Raw genomic sequence first — 19,788 nt, 5'->3', positions numbered from 1 at the left:
AGGCTGTCAGTTCTCTGCCATGCCATTTGTCATCAGCACAGTGTAATTATCATGGACTTTAGTGACACAATAAATATGAGAGCACAGGTGGTATCCATTTTCAGCTGTTTAATTGAAGAAATGAAAGATCCTGTAATACAGAGTCAACACAGAGAATTTGTCAGCCTACACTAAAACTTCAATAGCCATGACCTTGAGGTCATAAAATTACTCATCAGGAGTAAAATTTTTTATGATACAGAAGTGAAGAGTATCGATTTTATAAAAAATAATTTTATATGCAATATAAATGGACATAATGGCTCACTCCAGTCTTCTACAGGGCCTGAAAATCCAGGAGTGCTGTGTGCAAATCAATACAAATAATATCTTAAACCATAAATTTTAATTCATTTATAAAATACAGGCTGCAATTTTTTTTCCTTAGAGCTACCACAAAACCAAAACCAAACTAGGGAATGGTTCCTCCAAAGCTTTCTAATATTTGCTTTGTCTTGCTGGTGTATTGTGCACTTATAATTGTAGCAGAATAAGCCTGACTTTAGACACCTGGGCTGGTGCTTTGTTGACTTTAAGTCCAGGGACTTGAGACCCACTAGCAATCCTGCTGTGAATGCATTTGGTAGGAAAAAAATCTTCCAGGGCCTGCTGTGAAGTAGCACTGCAAGAAAATACAGAAATTTTGTTAGAACAGCAAGCAGAAGATGCAATCAGGTGGCTCAAATTAACATCCTACCTGGGAAACCTCATGTATGTCGGGATGAAGCTGCTGCCCCAGAGGGAGCAGTAATGGTGGGGGACTCGGGTAAAGCCCCACAGACCAGAGGACTTACAAAAAGTGAAAGCCAAGCTCTGAACCCTCAGCTCTGGACCTGACGCAGAGCTCTCTGACTGAAGCCAAAGCTGTTGTGCACTGAGCTGATCCTGCTGGGCCGAGTGCCCTTCCTCAGGTACATGAAAGCCCCCAGACTCTGAATTTCTGATAGGTTGTATTTTTTTTGGCAGCCGTCCCCTGAGCCCCAGGGCCGTGGCCAGTGCCCGCTATGTGGAGCCGCGGCTGCCCTCACACCGCTCCCCCTCACACCTGCGCTGGACCTTGAAGGAAGGTCACACGCAGCGAGAGGGCGCAAAGCCCTTTTCCCGCCTATGGCGCTTGCCGCCATTTTGTCTCCCTGTCCTGAGCACCTCACGCCTTCCTTTCAGGGTGCTCCCTTCCCATCCCAGCTGGTCTGTGTCTCCTTTGAGACCCTTCGGTGGTAGGTGAGGCTGCGGTAAGGACTCCTGCCTGCCCAGCCTCTGACCTGACACTGTCCCTGCCTGTGTGGGACAGCCGCCATGAGCTGCTCGGGCTTGGGCAGGGAAAGAAATGAGGATGGTGATGGGCCCATGAAAGAAAAATCTCTTTGCGGTGTAGAGCCCAGCCTGGCTTTGAGGGTGCAAGCTTGTTTGGTGCCAGACACCAGTTTGGGATGGGATGGTGGTGCCAAAGGCTTCGTACTTTTATTTATTGTGCATTCCATCTTGTCCTTTCTCTCAGAAGCAGGTCTGATCCTGGGTGGTGGTGAGAGAAAGTTCCCTCAGCTGTCTGCGGGAGCTCAGCCCCTGCTTCTGAGGAGGTAAGTGAGGGGTGCAATGGCATGCTGCTGCTTCCCCCGTCAGGGCCTGTAGCATTTTAAAGCCTAAATAGCCTCTTTAATATTCCTTTGATACATGGGTTCCTGGTGCTGTTTACTTTAACCTGATTCAGCTGTGGTGCGAGGTATGACATTTAACAATATTTAACTTCTTTTGAGGCAAGAATATTAACCTGCCTTGGAGGTATAGCTGAGGTGACTTTCCTACATAAGTGAGCGTGAATTCTTCCATATAATGGGATGGGAATAGATTTGAGGGCCCCATTGTTCGGTAGTTTTTGTAAGGCAAATTTGGGATATCTTTCTATGAGAGTTTAGTTTGAAATGCTCTTTAAGAGAAATCGCTTTGTTCTCAGATAACTGCTTACTTTTTTTAAAGTGTAGACTGTCTATTTCTTTTTTAGTGTTTTCAACAGATCATTATACTAATGCCAAATGAAATGGTTAACAATTCTCACACAAGGTGCCAGGTACAAAGACCTCGAAAGCCATTCAGGACTTTTGTTATAAAGTTTGAACAGGCATCCTCTGAAAAATGTCAGCAGTTCTCTCATATTAAAGGTTATTAAGATTTGGACAACTCGATGGTTCCTTTTACAAAAAAATAGAATCTGACAACTATTTGCTAAATATCAATAATGTCTCTGAGGGTACCCGTGAAATAATAAGAGGCATTCAGACGGGCTAACAAAGCATCCATGGCCCGACTTTGGTATCAATAGAGAGGACTTGAGTGTGCAGTAGCTCACAGGAATGAGCAGTAATGCTATGTTGGCAGCCTGAAAATAACTGATTTTTTAAAATTTTATTTTAATAAATTCAAAACTTTTCTACTTCACGGAAGGAATGAACTCACTTTTTAAAGTAGTTTAATATTAAGTCCAAAACCTCAATTAAGGTGATTTGCAACTCAAAAATTTTCTTTCCTCCCATGTAAATGGCCTTTTATATACGAACTGCCTCATTAAATTCAGTTGGACTTCCCAGACAGGAGAAGGAGGGTAAATATTTTTCAGAGGCTGGTGCTAATGGAGTCATTTAATGCTGAATGAATAAATAAATAAAAATTACAGACCTTTATTTAAGAAGCATAGATAGTTATAGTAAAATTCATAACTTACATCACCAAATACAAACAATAAAGAATTGTCTACTTCAGATGGCTTGAAATGCTTTTTAGTGAAAACAGATGCTATTTAGGTCAAAACATTTGTGTTAAAAAAATAACTTGTTATTCCACTGTGAATAGTTTTAAGTGATTTGTTTAGATTTTCAAAAAATCTAAATTAGTTTTCTCAAGTTACAGATAAAGAATGGCTTATTCTAGTTCAACACGGGACTTTGTTGCACTTTCAGATCTGCATCCAAATCTTGCTCGTCCTGTAAGTCTCATAGACATAGTACTTTTGTTCTCAAATGAAATTGTATATGACTGTATTATATTACTGCAAAATTATGTAATTGATGTGTATTTAGATACTAATAGCATTAGTATAATTGTTAGATATAAAGTACCTTACCTTCTTTGTGTATAAAACAGCAGAATGAAAATTGATGCTGTTGCTGTCCATAGTATGTGGATACCACAACTATAGATATTGACCGGACAATTCAATGTCTGAAAGTATCAGAGGCTTCTTTGTAATGTTTTAAATGGATGCTGAATTAGTAAAGACATGTACAGAGTCAGCATTATGTAGTCACAATACATCTGTAACCTACAATAGTCTTTCACGACAAGCTCTGAACGTAAGGCCCAATCCTGCAGTCTTTATTTGTGTGCTCAATTCCTCTGGGCTAAATAACATAGTCCTGAATTATTCAAACAAAACTCTTGGTGAATGGTATGATGTTTTAACTGGATAAAAATCTCACAATTACATGTCAGATAGGATCGTTTCTGTTTCTTTAGAACAAAAAGCAGGTTTTGTGGTTGTCAGTTTATAAGAAGCTAAGAATTTTGCTTGTGGGAGTACAGGAAAGCAGGATGAACCAAAAAGTAAACTTAAACAGCAAAGCTTTGTAGTTGGCAGATTCATACAGATGTCTGAGTACGGGGAGTTTTTTTTGTTTGGTGTTTGTTTTGGGTTTTTTTTGTCCTGATAGAAGTGAGGATTATCATCACCGGAGTAAGAGATGAATAGGGGAATGTGCTGTAAAACTCAGTATTTTTCCCTTCTGAGTTTTAGATGGTTGAATAAAAACCAGGAAGTCTGGGGAGGGCAGTTTTTCATTCTTTGCTTTCCAAGATGAGTTTTAATATGGGAGGGAGAAGACTACATTATTCTCTGTTGCAGTATTTCCCACCCTTCACTGTGTAGCCCACCAGTGATAACGTGTCTTCTGAGCGTTCAGTGCTGCGGGGAGTTGGAGCCTGGAGAACAAACCAGAGAGGCAGGGTTTCCCTGCGGAGTCGCTGCGAGCTGTGGTGCGGTGTTACAACCCTATCTCCCCACGCAGCTTAAAGTAGATGCACTGTCTATAGAGCTGTATGCCCCATGGAAGTCCTGATGCTTGTGAAGAGAGTGAAAACACGGAGTTTTCCTGTGCCAAACTTTTTTATTTGGGAGGGGCACAATTTAGCCCCTTTTTTTCTCATTTATTTTAAACAAATGGAAGAGAAATCACAGAAAAGGGGTGAACTAGGAGAAGGAGTTTTACGTGCCCTCACAGACGTATTGTATATTCTTTCCAGCTTTTTTATAAACTCCTGGTCTCCAGTAAAGCTAATTTAAGCTGTCACTCACAGTTACTCTCAAATAAAGTGATCCAGTAACTCAGTTAAAAGCTTTTATTTTACAAATAAAAGTAATCTTGAGTGTTGCAATTAGCAACATCCAGTAAATGAAGTATTTTTATAGAAAATAATTCACTAGTATCTCATGATAGAATGATCAGTATGTGTTTGGGACATTAAAACACCGGAGCACACATAATTCAAAGTATCAAAATGTCATTTTTTTTACTTTGCAGTTTATTTTTTAAAAGTGAAATAGATCAAAGTCTAAGAAACTTGCAGTGTGTTAATGCTGTAGTCTCATGATTCGGTTGAGCAGCCTCAAGCAATGCTCTGCCAAAAAAGGCAGTATGGCCTTCTTCCTCATTGCAGGCGTGTTCTGCTCCTCTTTTGGTGAAACTAGTGCTTGTGTTGTTGCACAATAAGCTGATCAAGGAAATGGAAGTTTTTTGACCCCCCCAAAACAGTTTCCAGCCAGATCACTTCCTTCTGCCAGCTTGCTGTGCAGACTTAGTCCTAATACAAGAGAGGTGAATATATCCGCAGCAGGGACGGGAGGTTTCTTTTGGAAACTGCAGATTGACATTAGTTTAATTCATGTGAAGAGTCATTCTGAATGTCAGTTCTTCTGACTGGTGGTGAGATACAGGGTATGTTGCATTTTGATTTAATTGAAATGCTTGTTTTTTAAGAAACAAAGCCAAAAACAAATATAAAATCCTTATTTAAATTACTACATGTAATGTGGACAGATAGAAAACACTCTGTTAGAAAGATTGGAAGAACTAGAATATTACGCTGTTGTACACATACATCCTCTTAATGAGTTCATTTCCATCACTAGGATAAGACAGTTACCTTGCTCCATCTAGTGATTCAAAGTAAACTGGGAACATGTGATCTAATTTTTGAGCACATGTCAATACTTTATAGTTACAGGAAGGTGCGTCAGGTTGCATTGCTTTGTGAATAGGTGCAAAACTTAGCTTGTGTGGGTTATTAAATTGCTACACTGCCCCTTGCTAGCTGACTGCTGGGGTTCCCCTGCTTGAATGAGAGAGTCAGGCAGTACTGCAAGTAACTCCACATGTGACATGGAAGAGATGGGGCACACTTCATGTTTTGAAGGACCCTTGGAGTATTGCAATGTCAGTCGCTCCTTCCAGTCCTTGTTACCAAACCAGCTCTCATTGCTTACCTCTTAAATCCCGAACTAGCACTGCCATACTCTTCTCTCACACTGAGGAGGACATTTTTATTTAGAAAAAAAAACCCAAACCAAACACCACACAGCTATATATTATTAATATATATATTTTATATATATATCTTCCAGTCTGTGTTTGCTCCTAGTAGTTTTGTTCGACAGTTGAGACTGGGGTGCTCTTGCATAATAAATACAGGTTTAGCAAAGCAGAATAAGACTGATTTTTGTTTTGAAACCTCAAAAAAGTTCATTGCCTAAGCCCCCTTTGTTGAGAGACAGACAGCAAGAAAGAGGCACCTGTACAAATTTATGTTCCTTAGATGAGGATAGGATAAATGGCCCTCCCTATGGATGTACACGTGTGTATCTCGGTGCTGACAGCAGGGGAAACCTTGAATGCTTAACTGTAAAATAAATCCTGTCCAGAATTTTCATGGTGCATTTAAGGAGATCTGAGACCTGTTCAGAGAGCGTGAAACAACAATATTGCTGCCTACCTGAGGAGAGATTGCTGTAGAACAGCCAAAATTGTGAATGTTTTGGATGAACTTTTGTCCTCCCATTGTCTTTACAAACAGAAACAGATGTATTTCTTTTAATATTTTTATTAGTCACTCTTTTTCTTAAAGTCAGATTGTATGTTTATGTTTTAGTCCTTAGTTCATATGGCACTGTGGAATAAATAGATTAAAATGATTACCATTCAGAAATATGTTTATTATCATCAATAGAGTACAAGTCCATGAAATCTAATTCATCATATACATCTGTGTTTAATACTTGTATTCTATAATCTCTTTATTTTTTAGAATGTAATCGGTGTGGTTATTGGGAAAACAGATGTCAGAGGCTTTCCAGACAGAAAAAGTACAGTCCCTTTTAACTGTTTTTACTTCATTTTCTTATACAGTATAATTTGGCATATATGACTGAAATCAGTATTTAAATGATAAACAGACTTCTTTTAGTGTAAAATGTATAGAACAAAAATGTGCAAAAAAAATTGTGTGTGTTTGAGAACCAAGATGAAAGAGCAGCATTAGTTTGGCTAAACCTTATCAATTAGAATTTATTCTGGAAAACTCCATCTTGGAAGTAAGTGTTTCAAGGTCTGAAGAAGATGGTACTGATACGAACCCACTATTACATAAATACTGCTGGAATAGACTTAGTGCCTTCATATTCATTCTCTCTTAAAACAGAAATGTTAAAGAGATGTCTTGAGGAGCTGAACAAGTAATTTCTGGTCTGGGTAGCACTAGCTTCATCTTACTATATAGTCCTAAAGAAAAATGGCAATTATACATTGTTAATACAGCATTAGTTGGAAATTGAACTAATATATCTACAGCTTAGGGTTGACACAGACACTGTTAGGATGCATCTCCAGTCACAGGGCACCATTCCAGCTCTGTGTGAAGGACTCAGCTATTCTGTTGGCGTTGTCGTCATGCTGAGCTGCTCTAGTGGTGGATTTTTAGAAGGAAGTCATCATCGTCACCAAAAACAATTCTACACAGTCTGAAAATGTGGTGTTCGTGTTTATATCTCCATGGAACTACAGTCAGATTATGCTTACTCTATGCGGATCACTATACAGTTTTCATTGATAATTTAAAAATAGCATATTGCATAATGGAAAGCTTTGTTAATCAGCTGAAAGAGAAAGGGGAATGCAGCGTTTCAAAGACTGATACCCTCTTGACCATGAACTTTCCCTAGAGCTGGAAACACTTTGCTTCATTCAGTTAAACCCCTCAGTGCTATCTGGACAGCAGTACTGCCTGTGATCTGCAGCCTTGTACGTCATTGCGGCGGTCTCGTACATGGGCACAGCCATCTGTTACACAGACAGCCTACCTGTTACAAAATTTGGGCTAGTATGTACACTCCTTCATAGCGTTGCTTCATGCGTTAGCCCTGTTTATGTGTTTGTCCATGCCTTGAATGTAGCATCGTACAGTTCTTTCATTTCTCTTGCATTAGATCTGTAAGTTTATATGGTGCTGCCTAAGGTTAAGTGATATGTGTAAGTGGGTGGGATAGTACAAGTGCAGCCTGAGTTGTAGCCATCCCCATTGAGGAACACCAGTGTGTTTACTGAACAGTCTGCTGACCTCTAGTGGTACTCACCAGATTGCGGGTAGTAAATTCAGAAAATCTAGGACAGCCGCGAAATAATAGTTTTTATACGTGTATTCTAGATTGAAGTCAAGCTGTGCTAACGAATTGTAATAGTGCTGTTTATTTTTGCAGACATTGGGTCTGAAAGATACACCTTCAGTTTTACTATTCGTGATTCACCCACTTGTTTTATAAATGTAAATTCTTGGGGCAGAGAAGACTATATTAGATCACTTTCAGAAAGCTTTAGAGTTGGTGACTGTGGTAAGCTGGAGTTTATTCTTAACATGTTTCTGTATGAATGTGTTTTTTTCCCCCAGTAAATCACTGTTATGTGTTTGTGGTTTTGTTATATTTTTCTCTGAGGACTCAGAAAACAGTCTAATTGGAAACAAATTGTTCAGTTATGTTAAGTATAAAGAGGAAAGGAATGAGATTTCAAGGATTTAAATTCAAAACCAGTAAATATGTCAACAAAAAGACCAGATACAAACCCACTGAATGCAGCCACCCAGAATTTACCTATAGTTAATCGATCTGAATTCTTACATTATATTCTGTTCGTATAAACTACAAAAAATAAGCTCTGTAAAGTAGTTTGGTGTTTGTCTTCATTTAGTTATAGATATGACTATGTTCATAAAAAACACAGCAAAAATCTTGTATTTATTTACAGTCTGTGCTTTTATCTTGATAAGTTAATAGAAAGACTTTGCTGCCCATGGTTGGTAGATCAGAGTGTTTGGATAAAACTTGTGGCTATGAAGAGTGTACACACAAGAACTCAGTGTCGTTTTGTTTCCATTAAATGTCTTGAGGACTCCTGTGGGACTTTGGCTATAATGTGTGCTGTCTGGACAGATATGGTTTTCAGTATGAAAACATTTGGCAGTAGTTACTGCACGTACCTTTTCCTTTCCTTATCAACCTTGAAAACAACCATTTTTAAAAGCCATCTCTCTTTATATGTATCTATATGCAGTTTTCTAACATTATTTATCAATGTTTTATTTTAGTTACAATTGAAAATCCTTTAGTTCAGGCAAAGGAAGCAGAAAGGGAAGAAAAATTCAACCCTGTAACTCCTAGGTAAATTTAAAGCATAGACTAATAGCTCTTTTCAGAAAGATAAAAGTTAATACTTTAGTTGCCAGCTGATTGCAGCAGCATGTGATTGGTAGAAGTGTTTGAGGTTGGTTTTCTTATGTAGCTGTACCTTCCTCCCTGTGTTCAACCATGTATGGTCAAGTAATCTCAAAAGAGAATATATTTCTCAGTACATGGCCTTTGGAGCTTTGTCAGAAAGTAATAATGCTCTTTGTAACTAAACAGAGTAAATTCCATTCTTTGAGTACAGTCTACTAAAATTTGAAAGGGAATGAGTGTGTGTGGGGGGGGCAAGTCTTTCCAGTCTTGAATTGAGTCGGTGATCGTGATCTCCCCCTGCCGCGTTTACGTTTCCCCTAGTTCCTGCTTCTTTGGCAACCATCCAGCCTTCGGTGCCTTCTGGAGCAGGATGTTCCCTTTTTATCAGTCTTTAGTTCCTCTTCAAGGGCATAGTCGTTAGTAAGGTATGATACAAAGTAATCAGGCCTGCATAGTGAAGCTATTGAGTCATGGTCCTTCTTAAAGGACAATGCATCATGTTTAACCCTAAATTAAGCAGTATCACCACAGCCTAGGCATTAGCTCAAACATATGGCTACAACTTCACTGAGGAAAAGAGCTCCTCTCCAAATCTACAGATTTCATAAGCATTTGTAAAATATATTTATCCAGAATATATTGAATATATCTTATTTCCACTGGCTAAGAGTGCATTACAAATATTACTTAGGTCATGGGGCTATTACTTTTGAAAGCACCTTACCAAATCCAGTCTGACTGTAGTAGTGTCTTATTATGTCATGATGCCAAAATCTCTTAATTACCTGGATTACAGACATTTTGGAACTTATCTTATTTTTAGCAATTCATAAGGACTGAAAGATTTACAAATATGTATTGTACATTGCTAGCATTTCAATTATAAATAAGTATAAAGTACAGAATAATACACTTTTGGTAGAAGTAAAGTATATAATTTTTTAAAAATAATTTTAGAACAAATTAATTCAAACTTTTCCATATCTTGAGGGAAAACAATAGACGAATAAAACAGCAGTTATTTTCTCATGTGAATTGAATTAACATTTTACACTGTTAATATATTGGTGAGTGAAATGTTGATTGATGTGATTTGTCTTGTGCGTACTATCTAGTTGCTACAAATTATTGCTCAGTGAAAATCATTCAGTGGTCAAAACATCTTCGTGTTATGAAATGGACACCAAACTACTTTCTCTGTTGCACCTGCCTGTCAAGGACCCTCAGGATTATTATTCACTGGGTGATATCATTGCAAATGGACAAAGCCTTGATGGAAGAATCCTTAATGTGCTTGCAGCTGTAATGTCAGTAAGTTAAGGAGCCACCGTACCATGGGCAATTTAACTGACTTAAGTGTGAATATGGATTTTGGGACTCACAGTGGACAGGAATCACTGGTTTTGTTTGTTCGTTTGTTTAGGTTGGCAGTCACTTCAGCTGAGTTACAACAACCATACAAGCTACTTAGGATTTTCATCAACATGAGGGGGGAAATTAAGGGAATGGAATGTCCTACATCAGTTGTCTTTTTGAAATCATGCATGTGCAAGCAGTAGATAACTTGCAAATACGTAAAGTGCGAATTATTATAAAATAAAATGTGTCTCTCTATCTTGAAGTAAAATTACTGTTAAACTTTTAGTAGTGTATAGGTTTTCTTTTAATGGTGTACTTTTTTCTTTTTTTTTCACTTTTTTAACTCTTCTAGGTTACCATTTTTATTCTCCTAAACACTTACTAGAGGAAAAGTGACTGCTTCTCTTTCTTCTTAAAGGTTGGGGAGCCAAAGTATTTTATGACTTCAGACAAACGAAAAGGTCAGAGGTGTGAAGTAAAGCTGTACGATGAAACAGAGATGTCTTTTCCAATAGTATGGTAAAATGTTTTTTAATTCACAAAAATACTCAAATTAATGCAAGAATAGGTAAAGAAATTAACTATAATACATACTGTTATAATACTATCTTTTAATTTAAATGTATTATTATTTGGGTGGCAACTGTGAGGAGGCAGCAATGTATGCTAAACAGAGGCTTAAAAAAGATATTCATTAGAGTGACCTTACATGTATTGCCTAGTTTTATGACTTGCTGACAGACTGTTAGCTCATGAATGGCAAAATGAAGCTTGGTTCCAAATAGTTACATTTTTTTAATGTGGAAATTTGAACTAATTCAGGAAATGGCATTTAAAAAACAGTTGCAAAGGCAGCACATTTCTTCCACAAAATAGGGGGCAGGGAGAAGAGGAGTATGCTTCATTTTTAAAGCCAAGCAGAATTAACAAGTGGAATGGAAATAGGTTGAAACAGTTTTAAACTTTTAAAATAGCACAGAAGCATTTTGATACTACTTAGGCCATATTTTCAAACTGTATCCCACTTACAGACATGACTATGTCCATACCATTTATGCATGTAAACAGAGATTTGTTTACACAGGAATATTTGCATTTTGCCCATAGTTTGTTAAATAAACTTGTGGCTTATCTACGTGCAAGGGTATGTGGGTATTTGTTTGCACTGGGTTTGCTGTCTTTTGGTTGAAATGACCTTTGTTCCTTAGCTAGAAGTAGCAATACAGCATCGCACTCAGTGTCCAAGTTAGAAACTGTTATCCATCAGTGTAATGTCTAGCACAGTTAATGTATACACACGAACATTACTAAGCACCTATGGTGTGAAGTTTTCTAGCCCTTGAGCTGCCACCAATGTTAATTTGCAGCAGCAGCCCCGATGCTCTTGTTTCAGTGCTGGTACACAGTGATGCAGAGCTGTATGCTTCAGGAGACCTCAGAAGCAGAGACTAGGTGGTCTTACTGTGGTTACCCTAAACTGTGTCTTTTGCGCTTTCACGGAGGCCTAGACAGAGGCAAAGATTCAGGAAATCCTTGAGCAACAGCACTGTAGTGAAGATAGTTCAGAGGCCATCAGTGAAGAGGTAGCTGAGCAATACTAGATGAAAAGTAAATATCTTAAATCTTTTTCCAAGGATTAAGGAAAAAAACCACCAGAACAAAACTGTGCTTTGGCAGTATTCTTTGCCTTCCAAACTTAAAAGGAACAGAATGAGATTTCATCAAGGGACCCAACCATCAAATTACCATTTTTGAGGGATACCTCTGACCTCACTCTAGTCTCATCATCCACAGTTACAAGGATTCCAGTGTTGGAAAGCCAGCTGAACATCTGGCCTAGTGATGTCAGCAATCAATTTGTTCCCACAGAAAAGGCTCAGCTGATAAGCGGTTATTTTAACTGTGATTTGCTTTAGTTAGAAATTACTTCTGTCAAAGCTCTGAAATACACACAGTATTGTTCCAGGTATATTCTGCATTAAATCATTTGGAACAATCTAATAGCCCTTTATTTTAAATTGCTTGGCATGGGATAAAGTAGGGACCGTATTAAACCATACATAAAGCATCCTGGCTGGCTGCAAACTAGATGCCTGTGGATATACATGGCATTTCATTTGCATGTAACAAAGGAGTTGTGTCCCCTTTGACCAATTTAATTATAACTATATTTAGTAGTTTAGTACTAAACGGTTTGAGTGCTGTTTCAAAAATGTTTCAATACATTAACTTTTTTTTAATTTAGTTGGGATAATGAATCTATCCAGCTTGCACAGAGTTGGATCCCACGAGAAACAGGTATAATAGTCTGGTTTTTATGTTTTTACTGTAGTTCTTAATGTGATACTTATTCTACAGTAACATTTGGGGGGGTTTTTTTGTGCACAGTAATATTTGCATCAGATGTGAGAATAAATTTTGACAAATTTAGGAACTGTATGACTGCAACTGTGATATCAAAAACCATCATTACAACTAATCCAGGTAAGAGCTGTTGAAGTATTGCTTTGGTATTAGTAATCATTATAGGCTAGAATGCATGAACGAATCTATTGGAGGTCTGACTTGTTCTACCTACTTGCCTTGGAAAGCTCCCTGCTTCTTGTCTGTTATGTAATGACCAATGCTTTTGGTTCCACCCTTTTCTCTCCCTTTTTTAATTTATTTTTTATTTTTTTTTAATTTTATCTAAGCAGTCTTCATGTATTCCCTGTAGGACTAACAGTTAAAGTAAAAAAAAGAGAAAAGCATCTCTTGGCTAGTTCCAAGAGACAATGTGTTGGTACAACCAGAATAAAAAGTTGTAAAATATAATTATGCTGTTATTTTTACATGCTACATATAGTAATAACTTTTAAAAATACATTTTCAAGAAACAGCAGAAGCAAATGTTCTCTTCAGCTTCATAAAAGAGAGTGCACGATCAGGAGCTTTGCATGATAAAATGGAGGAGCAGTCAAAAGGATCCATTAACTGTAAGCATGGATCCAAACACTTTGATTTTATTTAACTATATAACGTAGTTTGATAGTGCAGCTGAAATATCAGGTTCTTGCTCTGTGTTCATAGAAACAAAACTAAGGTATAGCCTGACTGAATATTTAAAGTTTGGACTGTTGTTACTGGGGCTATCCCTTATATTATCAGTTATGTATCTTCAGCGTTGGTGACTATGCCAATTGCAGCCTGTCTGGCATGTTCTTTCTGTCTTGAATAAGTATGAAAAATGGAGAGGGAAAGTTTTTGTCAAAAGCTTATTTTGGGGGATACAAAGATTAAATATTAGATATTTTCCTGATTTGAATGTGCTTTTGGGTTTTGTTTTTTTGTCCCCAGATGATAAGCCTACTTCAAAAGGAAGGTGTGTGTGGTTTTTCTGATACTTTAGGTCAAATCCTCTCCTTTTTATTACCTTAAGATCCTTTTTTGTTGTTGCTTTTCTGTGTTGTTTCTTTCTCAGACACACTTAACATGTCTTTTAAACTTCTAGTGGAGACTGTAGTTGATATTTATACTGTGGAAGAGCTGAAAGAAAAAGCTTTACAGAGTGATGGGAAACTTGAACCAGTCTATGGCATTATTTATGGCTACATTTCTACACTGGACATTGATGATAATGCATCTAAAGTTATTCGCAACAGATGGTAAGTGACTGCCTGTTTTAAATTTGTATTAAAAAGTTCTTGTCCTTCTTCCCCTGACCCAAATTAGATAGAACAATATTTTAGTCCAGTTCTGGACAAGAAATAAAACTCCTCTGGAGGATGCCATGTGGATTTCTGTTGTGTAGACTTCCAGAAGTAGCAAGAAAGAGAAGTTGGCTTTATGAAGGACTTGCTCTTTGTGGTCCTAGAGGAGAGAGGAAGAAAGATGCCATTTTGTCTGAGACTTAAGAGTTTAGAAGATGAAGAATTTTTTTTAAAGATGAAAAGTCTCTTGGGAAGTCTTAGTCTAGAAAACAGTTTGAAAGAAGAAGGAATTACATATATGCATTAATTATCTTCTTATGTTTCAGTTCAATATGCCGTTTTATAGTGAATGAAATGTCAAACACATGCACTTTCTGCAGTGACGTCTCTTCATATTCAAAGTCAACTTTTCCAAGCTTTGACATACTTGTTGATCTGACAGATCACACAGGCACTCTTTATTCTTGTTACCTGTCTGACTGTGTAGCTGAGGAAACATTAGGCTGCACAGTAAGTAGAAATGAATTAGGTTGCTCTTATTTGATCTGACCTGTGAAGCTTGAAGAAAACTACAAAGACATGTAAATGTTCTTCGTACATGTGTATGTGTAGACCAGTTAAAAAAATTTGCATGTACATGTGGATACACATACACTCGGCTTTTTAACAAGTCAAAAGTTAGAAGTCAGTAGCTGCTAATAAGAAGAAACGTGTTAAATGTAAGAGTGAATACCCTATTCAGAATACTGCTTTATTTTAATTCACACTTTTCTGAGAATGTGGCTGGAATTCCCTAACTTTGATTCTCAAACACCCTGCAATTTATTCTGATTAATCTGACTGTCTTGGTACATACATCACACCAAACACTATGTTAAAATAGAAAAATACAGCTTAGAAATGTATAAAAATGTGTAAGATGCTCTTTTCATCATCATTTTGTTGTGGAGATATTGTAACTATATGCTGAAGAAGTGTTCTGTGGTGTCCTGTCATTAACAGGTCCATGAATTCCTCACTCTAGCAGAAGACAAGAAGACTGCATTGAAATGGCAACTTCTTTTGGAACGAAGCAAGATTTATTTTAAAGTTAGTATTTAATGTTAATTTAAAACAGTGGCTGTTTCCCATTCGGTAGTATATTTAGTACTGAAAAATTCCATGTCAATTCTGCTGAGCTTTTAAAAATAAGGATTAGTTTTTGTACATATTCTGAATATTCCAAGTAAATAGTCTTTTGTCATAATTTCAACATTAGGGGATGTCCCTGCAGGATCAGATATACGCAGGCCTCTTTCAGCCAAGCTATGAAAGACACAAACTGCCCTTAGCCAATACTGATTAAGGAGCTGGTATTTCAAAAGCATGTATACATGATTTACTCAGTCACTGATTTCTATGGCTGTAGGTTTATAATGAATAAAGTTAACAGTATCTGTTTGCAAGAATAAGGCGCAGTCAATAAAAGTAATAGATTGTACAGTATATGGGGCTACCTAAGTATATTTCTCAGTTACCTGTATTTTTTCGAAGTAATGTGATTAGATATGTCTAAAATCTGCAATTCTCCTTAAAGCAACAAGAATATTAGATTTACACACCTGGAGCAATTGTTACAAGATCTGCTATTATTTCCAATATCCTTTACTTTTTCAATTGAATTGCATGCTGTATACTGCACTGGATTTCTTTTTCATAGAACTGCCTGTCCTAGGACAACTCTAACTGACTCTCTTTTTTAAACTTGTGCTTCTGAGACTGTTCTTACTCTTTCATCTCCCCTACACTCTGCCCCTATTTCCAGGAAAAAATGAAAGTGTTTTACTTCAGTAGTGACAGGTATATAGCACAAAATGCATGCACTTATACATAAAATAATGTAAAATATGTATAACCAAATCTGTCAGTTAAATATGCTGTGTGATATTTGGAAGTAAAGTATTTCAAAGTGCTATACAGCAGTAAAAACAATGACCCTTAATTATTTTTACAGGTTACTTTGTCACCCAGTTGGAGAACCGGACTGAAAGTGAATGTTCTGTCATGTAAACTGGCAGATCCTAGAGAGGCGAGTCAGAGCTTGTTGGGAAAAGAGATTGGAAATAAGAGATTACAGTATTAATAACAGCTAGGAAAAAGACTGTCTTCACTGTATTATTAGAGATAGAATGCTGTTGTTGTATTTTGCTAAGTATGTTCTGATGGTAAGGAAAGAATATGCATTACTAATCCCTGTTAAGTGGGCTTCTATGTTGATCTTTTTCAGGTGATGGTACTTTAAAATGTGTACTAGGGCCTCAGCTTAAGAAAAGTTAATTCTACTGAATTCAACCCCTTACAAGGAGGGTGGAAGCTTTCCTCAGTTTAGAATGTATTTGAAAAAAATCAGAAATAACAAATAGTACGAGACAGTTCTGTTGAGCTTCTGTGCTTTTAACTGCCTTGCTACTTTCATGCTGTGTCTGTGTTAGTTCAAAAAATAAAGACCCACTTTGAAATACTGCCTGGGTTTGTGGTGCATGTTGGTGAGTCCAGGCACGGAACTTTTGGCAACTGCAGAGGCTTGGAAATAGCCATGATGTTTGCAAGGCTGCTTTTCTTTAGGGAGACTAAGTCTTATTAGAACGGAGTAATCAATTACCAGGGACCTCTGACAACCAGTCAAGCTAAGACTATAAGCAGCAGAGAAGAAATGACTCTTCTTCACCAAGAGAGTTGTTCTTAGCCAAACATAAAGAATCCAGGTATGCATATTTTGCCTTTCTCTATGTATTTTTTTCCTATTTTTTAATCTATTTCTGTCCTTAGCTTCCTCTGCAGCTGGTGTATTTGCTACATTCACCAGTCCTCACCTGAGCTTATCAGGAGTTGGCCTATTTGAAATGGTGGGAAGATACCATAGCCCTTCTCTTGCAAAGTTATTTGTTAGGCTAGAATACCCTGAGGAACTCCGATCACCCCAGTGCACTACCTACCCATTAAAGCAACATGGCAGAGAGAGAACAACCACAGAAACAGTAAATTTTGACAAGCAATCCACCAAGATTGCATCGCCCTACTCATGTGAGTGGAAACGAGGGACCAAATGCACAAAAAAATGTTGCCAGTGTTGGGTCACTGCATCTCTCGTGTTGCAGCAATAAACAACTTCAACATTTTCCTGCCGTAACAGCTAATATTCTGAAGTGAATGTTTACAATAATTTTAATCACAACTCAACTCTGCTATCAGTACACAGTGCTGAAGAACAAACTACAAATGATGCATTGTTGCTGGTAATGTTTGATAGGCACGAAGAAAAGGAAACAGCAGAGAAAGTGAATTTAATCCTTCCTGGTTCAGAATTATTCACCCGAACTTCCCTGCTCAGCCCAGCTCTGTTGGCCTGACTTCTCTGCTTGGCCTAGCTCATTGAGTTTCAGCAAATTCAGAGGACAGCTTCCCTGCTGACAGAGGTAGGCTTAAACCAGGAGCGTTTTGACTGCTGTGAGCCAGGGGCTGGTTCTGTTCAGATGTAATGGCTGAATGTCTGTTTCAGTTGGCCTTCGTTCCTTAGCCTTCCTTTAGATGAAATCTGAATTATGTCCACAGCATTTAGGCCTCATCATAGAAAGAACTTTTACATGTGCTTTAAGTCATTGGCTTAAGTTAAAATACAGCGGAATGAAATGTCTGCATGTTTGCAGGATTGGTACCCAGTGCAGGTGGTGTGCGGATACTCAGTGCTGGAAATAGGAAAATGTCTATTTTTCTTCTGCAACATGGTCTGCTTTTTTTTTTACCATTTGATTTGCAGTATCCTGGATGATGCTACTCTTTCACAGAGGTGCTATTTTTTGGGCTACAGTAATTTTCTCTGCAAGACTTTCCAAATGCACTTTTAAAACAAAACTTCCTAGCGGTTAAGATCTGGCTCCAATAAATGGAAGCATTTAACTTTGGTGCTTGCATGTATGTAAAAAAAAAAAAAATCCATCTGTTTTTGTTAGAAATTAGTCAGTTCTGTGCAACCTTTGAAAATGGCAAGTTTTGATGTTTGTGGGGGGAGGGTTTTTTTAATTATATTTTACAACTTACTGTGTCACTCCTTTGAATTGAAAGTGAACTCGCTGTCATGCAAACTGGTAGAGTGTGTTAGATCAGTTGGAGTTTGGAAACAGGAAAAGTTATGCAGCATGGCTTTTTAACAGCTGGAAATAGTTAAAAACTTCACTGTTGCACTGCACCGTATAAGTGGCAATTGCTGCAGTTAGATTTCTATTAAAAATATGTTTAAATCAGTAAAAGTAAAGACAAGTTTACTGGTTATCTTTACCAATAAGCGGCTTTATTATTGATCTTTTGTATTATTTTACTTTTAGAAGCATATTTAAAGCTCAGGTTAGGAAAAAAGATCTGCCAAGCATCTGGCACACTTCCTGCTGCATTACACCCCTTGGAGTGGGAGGGAAAGCAACCCTCATTTAATTTGTACATTTGAAAAACGCACAGAGGAATCGTGAAACTAATCTAAAAAGCAAACATTTTTTTATTGTAGAATACCCCAAGGATAGAAATTCTTTCTGATGCTGTAATTCTTGATTTACTGTTACACATATATCTTTGATTTTATATCGATAGCATGGGTGAGCCTTAGCTCCTACATCACCATTCTGATGGTTTAATTTTTAGACTTTTATTTTAAGGCAATACATCAGTAGAACAGAAGAGCACACACAGCGACAGCCAGTGCCGCTCCCCTCCCCAGCTGTCCGGCACACCGTCTCCATTGGCACTTCCAAGGTACGGTTAAGGTATTAACCACTGCCCCAAGCTGGGTTGGACTCTGGGTTCACAGCCTCAGAGGAGGCTGAAGCCTCCATGGGAACGGGGCTGTTTCAGTCAAACGCCTTTTGAGCGCATGGGTTACATGTCTTTGATGCATGACAGCCCGTTAGACGCTTGGGCCGTGTAAGTGTTTAACGTACAGGACAGCTTGGGTGTCTCCTTGTTCACCAGATGTTCCCAGAAGAGCCTCTTCCTTTGCAGACAGGGTCCCAGCCAGGCTCCTGGTTAGGATCTACGCGTTTGCTGCACCACCTTAAACCGCATGGAGAGGACATCTCTTATCCCAGCCTCTATCTCATCGTCGGCCTGTACAGACCCAACTCCTTTGGGAGACCCTGTCAGAATCAAGTCCCCTTCTTCCAGGGTGAGTATTTCGCTGATGTAGCTGATCAGGTAAGGGATAGAGAAGATCATCGAGGAGGTCTCCCCCTCCTGCCTCAGCTTTCCGTTCACCTTGAGCCATATCTTCAGCTTGTGAGGGTCTGGAATCTTCTCCTTAGGCACAAAGTCACTGACCGGGCATGACGAACTGAAGCCCTTGGCCAGGGTCCAGGGCAGACCCTTCTTTTTACACTCCTCCTGGGTGTCCCTGGCCGTCATGTCCAAGCAGAGGGCATAGCCCGCCACGTGCTCCATGGCGGCCTCCTGGGCCACAGCCTGGGCTCTCTTCCCAATCACCACCCCCAGCTCCACTTCGTGGTGCAGGTTGTTGCAGTAGTAGGGCCGGAGGATGGGCGAGCCTTCCCGCACGTAGGCCGAGGAAGGCTTGAGGAAGAAGATGGGCTCCCGGGGTGGCACGCTCCCCATCTCCTTGGCGTGCTCGGCGTAGTTGCGCCCCACGCAGACGATGTTCTTGCCCCACTCCCAGAAGCGGGACAGGGGTTTGGAGGAGGCCATGCCCGCGGCGGGTCTCCTTCTCCGGGGACAGCGGGCGCCCTTGGCGTGTCCTTGCCGGGCCCGGAGCCGCGCCGCCGCCGCCGCCCTCTCCTTCCTGCCTGCTCCCTGCCCGCCGCGGATCGCCCAGGGCAGCCGTCCGCCCTCCCGCCTCCCTACCCGGGTTAGCAA

At 38.9% G+C, this 19,788-nt stretch overlaps 2 protein-coding genes across 2 annotated transcripts; one reads left to right on the top strand and one right to left on the bottom strand.

Annotated features, from left to right (window-relative positions):
- The first annotated feature begins 2,947 nt into the window (after positions 1-2,947).
- On the top strand, positions 2,948-16,018 carry MEIOB (meiosis specific with OB-fold). Its single transcript, XM_049791736.1, has 13 exons — positions 2,948-3,016; positions 6,388-6,445; positions 7,835-7,966; positions 8,719-8,791; positions 9,964-10,159; positions 10,626-10,726; positions 12,453-12,505; positions 12,596-12,691; positions 13,081-13,182; positions 13,698-13,851; positions 14,223-14,406; positions 14,899-14,985; positions 15,890-16,018. Exons 1-13 carry the CDS (start codon positions 2,948-2,950, stop codon positions 16,016-16,018), a joined length of 1,434 nt encoding a protein of 477 aa, XP_049647693.1.
- Positions 16,019-18,406: 2,388 nt separating this feature from the next.
- Positions 18,407-19,722, bottom strand: FAHD1 (fumarylacetoacetate hydrolase domain containing 1). Its single transcript, XM_049791209.1, has one exon. The coding sequence runs from the start codon at positions 19,618-19,620 to the stop codon at positions 18,949-18,951; it is 672 nt and encodes a 223-aa protein (XP_049647166.1). The 5' UTR covers positions 19,621-19,722; the 3' UTR covers positions 18,407-18,948.
- Positions 19,723-19,788: the final 66 nt, after the last annotated feature.

Source organism: Accipiter gentilis, chromosome 33 (genome assembly GCF_929443795.1).
Source record: "Accipiter gentilis chromosome 33, bAccGen1.1, whole genome shotgun sequence".
In the NCBI taxonomy this organism is placed as follows: Eukaryota; Metazoa; Chordata; class Aves; order Accipitriformes; family Accipitridae; genus Astur; species Astur gentilis.
Note: the sequence above shows the minus strand (reverse complement) of the source record. Positions and strands in the feature narration are given on the sequence as shown.

Coding starts and splice junctions, on each gene's coding strand:
- MEIOB (XM_049791736.1), top strand. CDS start 2,948: ATGGCTTATTCTAGTTCAACACGGGACTTTGTTGCACTTTCAGATCTG. Junction 6,446..7,834: donor AGGCTTTCCAGACAGAAAAA/GTACAGTCCCTT, acceptor TTATTTTTGCAG/ACATTGGGTCTGAAAGATAC. Junction 14,407..14,898: donor AGGAAACATTAGGCTGCACA/GTAAGTAGAAAT, acceptor TGTCATTAACAG/GTCCATGAATTCCTCACTCT.
- FAHD1 (XM_049791209.1), bottom strand. CDS start 19,620: ATGGCCTCCTCCAAACCCCTGTCCCGCTTCTGGGAGTGGGGCAAGAAC.